Below are 7,779 nucleotides of genomic sequence, written 5' to 3' on the forward strand. Positions count from 1 at the left end.
CTCTCAAAAATCTCCACGTGGGCCCTGAGTCTCGCGTTTGTGTTTCTTAGGCATTAGCTGCACAGCAAAAGAACAACATTGGTGCCGAAACCCAGGCAGACTCTACGTGAGGGTCACTGACAGCTGTCTGCCGGTGGGCGGCCAGCCAGAAACACTCAGGATCTTGTTTCAGATACCAGCGTTCCACCACCATCCCCCCCCCCCCCGTTCACTGGAAATACCACTCCACACAGGCTTCAATTAGGTAAGGTACCCTTTTACATTTTAACCCAATTCCTTAAGGTCAGGTACATTCCATGGGTGGAAGACATACAGCCCAGTGTGGTATATCGGCTCTGCTCTCAGACTGCTGAGTATTTCCGGCCTCTGTTGGTCCTGGCAACGTTTTCGGGCTAACGAGCTTCGAATAACACTCTGCCATTCTTGCAAATCGTGTGGCCACACTCTTGGGCTGATGAGTTCCAAGACTGCATGGTCACTTTCACTCCACTCATGGGGAATAAACCGACCAAGGAAATATCCCCCACCACTCCACTGGGATGCCTGATAGAAAATTTAAAACCCTTTCACTTAATGCCACTTGTAAAGTCACCCAGACTTATTTACCTTTGTACTGAAAAGTAGCCTAGATATCCCCTAGAAAATAATTTAAATTGGCCACGTAACAGCTCTCTAGATCCCGATATTTTATGGGATCTTTCAAATTACTGCCAGAGAACAGATAGATGGAAGGCGTTTTTTTTTTTATATCTCTGCTAAACAATCTCTTTCCCTAAACTTGTTTTGGTTCTCTTCCCGGCATGCTCAAATTCTCCTGCCTGCCCCAGCTGCAACCTGTCTCAGCATGGTGGGCTGGGCTGAGGCAGCATCTGCTCAAGACAAAATTATATCTCAAAACTTTACGATTTCTTTCAGCTGTTGGGAATATGTTTAAGGCAGCCACCATCTTGACCATGTGGCCTAGCTTTACCCACCATGGTTCTTCTTTCTGCTACATCAGCCATCTAGGCAGAAAGAGTCTAGCCAGCTTCTGCCGCCAACAGAACCTGTAAGTCAGTTACCGTTTGCCTTTTATTCTTTGTCTGTAATATCTTTTTTCTCTGACTATGTTATACATAGCTTCACACTCTTGTCCTTCTCAATTTACCCAGTCCTGAATAATATATCTGTACATTCGATTTCAACTTAACTTTATGTAAATGTAAGCTAACTTCATACAACTTAAATTCAACTGTTCTAAGTCTCAAATATTTCTAAATTATTATGTGCCTTTAAATGGTGGAATTTCAGGACTGAAAAAACAGGACGCAGCACCACAGGAAGCTGGGAAATGGAGTCCTGGAGCCTCAGAGACCAGAAGAAGTTTAGGAAATGAAAAGATGGAAACAAGCCCAGCACATGCTGGGAACTGTAGTTAGGGGCCTTGAAGTCCAGAAGAGAATGTCAAGGGGAGAAAAGAAAGAAGCAGCCACACAGCATTCTGGGAAGTGCAGTTCTGGACCCCAAAGTTTTTAACCGGAAGTCCATTCATAGAAAAGCGGACACAAATCATGCTGGGAAATATAGTCCTTGGCTGCCAAAGATGAAAATAAGAAGTCCCTGGGCAGGGAAGCAGGAAGTGGCCACAGAGAATGCTGGGAAATGGAGTCCTGGGCCTCCAAAAACTACAAACTGGAAGTTTCATTGCTGAAAAACAGAAAGCCACCGCAGAGCATGTTGGGAACTACAGTCCCTGGCCGGTACAGATGAAAACCGGAAGTCCCTGGGCATAAAGGCAGGAATCGACTGCACAGAATGCTAGGAAATGCAGTCCTGGACATGAACATCCAAACCCAGAAGTCTCTGGGCAGCGAAGCAGTAAGCGGCCGCATAGGATGCTGGGAAATGCAGTCCCAGCCACAGCAGTTACAAAAGTTCCTGATGGCCTTGTCTCAGGTCAGCCTTGGCTGCGATCTGGGAACAGAATTCATGCCCCACCCTTGATGATTGACCTGAGTCTCTACTGCCAGGTTTCCCTTGCCAGGAAGTTCTGCCCTCGGCTTGCAGCCTGCCCCTCTACCGTTATGAAGATAGCTGACATGGCCCTGCCCAGTCAGCCTGTAGATCACACCCTCAGCAGACCTCATGGCCCAGAGGCAGGAAGTGGGGTCTGTAGTGATTGACAGCTGGAGGGGCAGGGTATGCGGTGACTGACATTACAAGGGCCTGGAGGGGTGAGCTCTGTGATGTCACAGGGGCCACACTCATCATCCTCAGGGTTTTTATTCTCATAACCTGCTCACCATGGCCACCGCCCTCTGGGTCCTAGCATTGCTGCTTGGTAACCTAAGAGTTTGGTAGAAGACTCCTGCCATGCCCAGCTGGGGGTGGAGATGGTGAGGGTAGGGAAGGAGGGCACTTCCTGCTCACAGTCACAATTTCCTGTGATGTCACTGCCTGGACCAAGTCCTGTCTGCACCATAGGTAATACCCAGACCCCGGCCCTGCCCTCGGGGACCCTAGGAGAGAAAGTGGGGAAGGGCCTGGTGTGGTTGAGGGCAGGGCCTGGAGAGGGTCACTGATTGTGACCTTGGACACTGTGACCTCGGGGTAGGGGACAGGTGAGCTAGGGTAGTGCTGAAGGGGTGGGGCCTGATGCTGAGCAGTAAAAACATGCCACTCATTTAAATATGCAAATGAGGCTACTAAACTGTTATGTAATGTATGCACTAGTAATTTTGATTATGCAAATAAGCACAGTGCCTGAAAATCTGGAAGTCTGATTGGGGCTTCACATTTGAGTATGTAAATGAGCAAACCCCAGTTTCGGAAATACACTTTAATATGCAAATTTGTGCTGCTTTGCATGCTTTTGCTATGCAAATGAATGCAAGTATTCCCATCTGTTTGGGACTTTGACCTGCAAATACATGCAGGTTAGGTCATTTGGAGGTGTGGCCATGCAAATTAACCCCAGCAGTTTCTGTACTTGATGTCTTCTGAGTCTCCAGGCAGCTCTTGAATATGCAAATCAGAGTGCGGGCAGGGTGTGGGGCCTCCCCTGACCCTGCTCCTGATGTCAAATGTCCATCACAGGCATCTGATAGTGAAGCTGCTCATGCAGGACCCAGTGGGGGCAAGGGCAGGGCCCATGGAGATGGTGAGGGCGGGGCATCAGGAGGGGCAGGGCCACAGGGGCGGGTTTAGGTGTACTCCCCTCGGTGGGCCTGTCCCCTAACCCTGCCTCCACACACCTCACCCCATGTCCTGTGTCCTAGCACTGGGAAGTGATGCACTTGAGGGAACCTTGCTCTGTCAATCAAACACAATGCACCAAGGGCATAATGGGAAATGGGTCACTGCTTCACAAACTCACCAGAAGTCCCGCCCCTTCAGTCACTCTCTCACCAGAATTCCCGCCCAGACTGTCACTCACATACTCACTCTCCATCTACAATCCTCATTATTGGGGTGTGGCCGGACGCTGGCTGACAGGGACGTGTGGTCCCACATCAGGGAAGATGGCAGCCAGCTCACGCATGCAGCGGTTGAGTGGAAACCCCACGGCATTGAAGAAATCTCCTTCCACGCGCTCTGCTAGGGCACCACCTCGCGCCTGAAGCCCATGGGCGCCAGCCTTGTCCCTGGGTGCAAGGCAGGGACGAAGTCACACCAGGTGCCATGCTCAGCCACACCCACGCCCGCCGGGGACAGCTCTTCCTTTTCAGGCCTCACTTCCAGGTTTCCTGGCCCCACCCACCCCACCCCACACCCACTCACAGAGGCTCCCCGCTCTCCACGTATTCGCACAGCAGTGGCTCCGATAGCCGCGAGAATGTCACATGGGTCTCTTCGTGGAACAGTGACAATTCCACTTCTGCTTCTGGGTCCCCTTCCGCCTCTGGGGCCTCTGGGCATATGGAACTTGGCTCCTGAAGCTGCATCCACCACAGTGGCCTCAAGATGGCCACACCGGTGATGACACTGTGCTGCTGGCCACTCAGCCTGGGCGGGGCCAGGGAAGGCGGGACAGGGCGTGGTTGGCAAGGGGCAGGGCTGGGGTGGGCAGAGGCTGGAGCTCCATGCAGAGGCCCCGCCCACTCTGCCCTGGGTGTGTCTGCCCCGCCCCTTCAGGCCCCGCCCACCTGTGCAGCATCCTGTAGGCATCATCCTTGTCCTTTGGCTTGTCCAGGATGATGCCAACCACGGCCTGCAGTGGGCGGGACCAGACGCCAAGGGGCCGGGTCAGTGAGGGGCGGGGCGGGCAGGGCTGGAAAGGGCGGGGCCTCACTCACCACGATGGTGTTGGAATGACATCAGGCGGGTGCAAGTCTTAAAGGGCAGAGGGCGGGGCAGGCTTATGGGCGGGGCCTTGAAAGAAAGGGGTGTGGCCTACCACCTGACCAGAAGGGATGGGGCCGTCCTCACCCTGAGCAGCTGCGATGCCACCTCCAGCGACTTCAGCTTAGCTGTCTCCCAGGCATATTCGGGCAGAGCTGGAAACCCTGCCTTCTCCAGGGACTCCTGGAAGTGGGAGGGTACGACCTCGAACTGCAGGCCCTGGGGGGTGGTGTGCTGTCAGTCACAGCAGCCCCCGCCCCTGGAAGTCACAGCTGACAATCCCAGAGCAGGCCCTGCCCCTGGAAGTCACCATGGAGGACAGGATGTCCCGCCTCCTGGGGGAGCTGCTTGCCAGCACCACCCTCTTCCCCTGCAGCAGCCTGGTGAGTGGAACCAGCTCCATGTTGAAAGGATCGCACATTTCCGGTCTGGGGGGTTCACTTCCGTTCTGGGAGGGACCAGAAATTGTCCACTTCCGGCTTGAGACAACCAATTCCGGTTCCTCTGAGATGATGGGACTTATTTCCTGCCCCTTGGTGCGCAAAAAAGATGGCGGGGTTCAAGATGGCCATGGGCTACAGTGTAGGTAAAAGCAAACAGGAAATCCTGCCTACTGCCTGTCTTTGTCAGAGCCTTATCCTCAGGGACCGCAAGTCCCGCCTCCAGCACACACAGGAAGTGATTGAATGAATGAATGATTGTACAATGAATTAATGAGTTAATGACTGAATGGATGAGTAAATGAATGAATGTATGAATGAATGAATGAGCTAATGAATGAATGACTGAAATGACTGAATTACTTCATGAATGACTGACCTTTGACTGAATGAGTGAATGAATGACTGAATGAACTAATTAATGACTGAATCAATGAATGAATGACTACATGAATGAATGATTGAATGAATGACTGAATGAATGAGTGAATGACTGAGTAAATGAATTAATGACTGAATAAATGAATGAATGACTAAATGAATGAGTGACTGAATGAATGTGTGGCTGAGTGAATGACTGAATGAATGAGTGAATGAATGACTGAATGACAGGTGTTTGATTGACAGCTGTGTGCCCTACAGGCCACGCCTGTAACTCCTCTGACATCACGGCTCCTGTGACACCGCCCATCCCCTGGGAACCTCTCTAAGTCATTAATTCCTGGTCAAAGCTCCCACGCAGAAGTCCCGCCCCGATTTACCCGGTTTCCCTGGCAACAGGAACCCTGCTGCCAACCGTGGCATAAACAGGGAAACAGCGAAAACCAGAGGGGTGCACGGACCTAGGGTTGCGATCTGTTTCTGCCCTGTTCGCCGCACCCGGAAGTCCCACCTACCGCCTCGATGAGTGACAGGGAATATGCTCTGTGCTGCCTCTTTTGCGGTCAGAATCAGCCGTTTCTGACCTGTTCACTTGGACCTGTTAGTCCCATCTCTTAAGGCGTTTCCTATCGGGCCCGCAATGTCCGATGCGATCAATTCCCTTCCTGGGCCGAAAGCGGATCCGATTTAATAGCCGCCCGGTGGGCAGGGAATAGCATGTTGCACCATCCGTAAGCGGAAGTAATGTGCTGGAAGTGGAACTCAGGCTGCAGCGCACTCCGTCCTGTTTACTTCACGGGTGGAACTCAAGTTGTGCATCTCTTCATAGCAACCTTTCCTGGGGGCCATTTTGTGTAAAGCTCAAGTCAGTGACTGGAAGCCTGACGTCCTTGGTTCACAAGCGGAAATAAAGAAAGAAATTAAAGACTTTCTAATATTCAACGAGAATGAGGATACAACATACCAGAACTTATGGGACACCTTGAAAGCAGTGCTACGAGGGAAGTTCATTGCACTAAGTGCCCATATGAAGAAAACAGAGGATAGTCACATAAATGAATTAACAGCGCAACTGAAAACCTTAGAACAGAGAGAAGCGAATTCACCCCGCAGGAGCAGACGCCAGGAAATAATCAACTTGAGGGCTGAAATCAACAAAATAGAAACCAGGAAAACAATACAAAAAATCAATGCAACAAAGAGTTGGTTTTTTGAGAAAATCAACAAGATAGATAAACCTTTATTCAAATTAACGAAAAAGCAGAGACAGAACATGCAAATTAACAAAATCAGAAACGAAATGGGGAACATAACAACAGACACAGAGGAAATCCAGACAATTTTCAGGTCATACTTCGAAAATCTGTATTCCACAAAAATTGAAAATTCAAAGGAAATGGACAAGTTTCTGGATAACTATCACTTACCAAAATTAAATCAAGAACAGACAAACAACTTAAATAGACCTATAACCTGCAATGAAATAGAAGCAGTCATCGAAAGCCTTCCAACGAAAAAAAGTCCAGGGCCAGATGGATTCAGTGCAGAATTCTACCAGACATTCAAGGAAGAACTAATACCACTACTCCTCAAACTGTTCCACAAGATAGAAACAGAAGGTTTATTGCCAATCTCTTTTTATGAGGCCACAATAACTTTGGTACCCAAACCTCACAAAGACACAACTAAGAAAGAAAACTACAGACCAATATCCCTGATGAACATCGATGCAAAAATACTCAATAAAATAATGGCAAACCGAATTCAAAAATACATCAGAGAAATCATCCACCATGATCAAGTAGGCTTCATACCTGGATTGCAGGGATGGTTTAACATACGAAAATCTATCAACGTGATCCACCATATAAACAAACTGAAAAAGAAAAACCATATGATTATCTCCCTAGATGCAGAAAAAGCCTTCGATAAAATTCAACACCCTTTCATGATAAAGGTATTAGAGAGGTCAGGGATAACAGGAACATACCTAAACATAATAAGAGCAATATACAGCAAACCAACTGCCAACATCAAACTGAATGGAGAGAAACTTAAGCCAAATCCTCTAAAATCAGGAACAAGACAAGGCTGTCCTCTCTCTCCATATCTCTTCAATATCGTACTAGAAGTTCTAGCTAATGCTATAAGACAACAAAAGGAGATCAAGGGCATCCAAATTGGAAAGGAAGAAGTCAAACTGTCTCTATTTGCAGATGATATGATAGTTTACATAAGCGACCCAATAAACTCTACCAGGGAACTCCTACAGCTGATAAACACCTTCAGCAAACTAGCAGGATACAAGATAAACTCAAAAAAATCAGTAGCCCTATTTTTTTCAGACGACAAAGAGGCAGAGAAAGAAATCAGAGAAACATCACCCTTTACAATAGCCACAAGCAACATAAAGTATCTTGGTGTAATGCTTACCAAACAAGTAAAAGATCTATATAATAAGAACTTTGTGACTCTAAAGAAAGAAATTAAAGAAGATACCAGAAAATGGAAAGACCTCCCATGCTCTTGGATAGGTAGGATAAACATAGTAAAAATGGCAATCTTACCAAAAGAAATCTACAGATTCAATGCAATCCCCATTAAAATCCCACCACAATTCTTCACCGACCTTGAAAGG

At 48.5% G+C, this 7,779-nt stretch overlaps 1 protein-coding gene across 1 annotated transcript; it reads right to left on the bottom strand.

Annotated features, from left to right (window-relative positions):
• Window positions 1-3,034: 3,034 nt before the first annotated feature.
• On the bottom strand, window positions 3,035-4,091 carry LOC127214626 (probable bifunctional dTTP/UTP pyrophosphatase/methyltransferase protein). Its single transcript, XM_051174960.1, has 3 exons — window positions 3,760-4,091; window positions 3,416-3,623; window positions 3,035-3,291 (listed from the first exon to the last, which is right to left on the bottom strand). Exons 1-2 carry the CDS (start codon window positions 3,921-3,923, stop codon window positions 3,443-3,445), a joined length of 345 nt encoding a protein of 114 aa, XP_051030917.1. The 5' UTR covers window positions 3,924-4,091; the 3' UTR covers window positions 3,035-3,291; window positions 3,416-3,442.
• Window positions 4,092-7,779: the final 3,688 nt, after the last annotated feature.

Source organism: Phodopus roborovskii, unplaced genomic scaffold, assembly GCF_943737965.1.
Source record: "Phodopus roborovskii unplaced genomic scaffold, PHOROB, whole genome shotgun sequence".
Taxonomy (NCBI): domain Eukaryota; kingdom Metazoa; phylum Chordata; class Mammalia; order Rodentia; family Cricetidae; genus Phodopus; species Phodopus roborovskii.

What these genes read in the sequence shown, in the direction of transcription:
- LOC127214626 (XM_051174960.1), bottom strand. Translation starts at nt 3,923, where the DNA reads ATGCAGCTTCAGGAGCCAAGTTCCATATGCCCAGAGGCCCCAGAGGCG. An exon ending in GTGGAGAGCGGGGAGCCTCT is followed by an intron (nt 3,624 to 3,759) that starts GTGAGTGGGTGT and finishes CCTTGCACCCAG; the next exon opens with GGACAAGGCTGGCGCCCATG.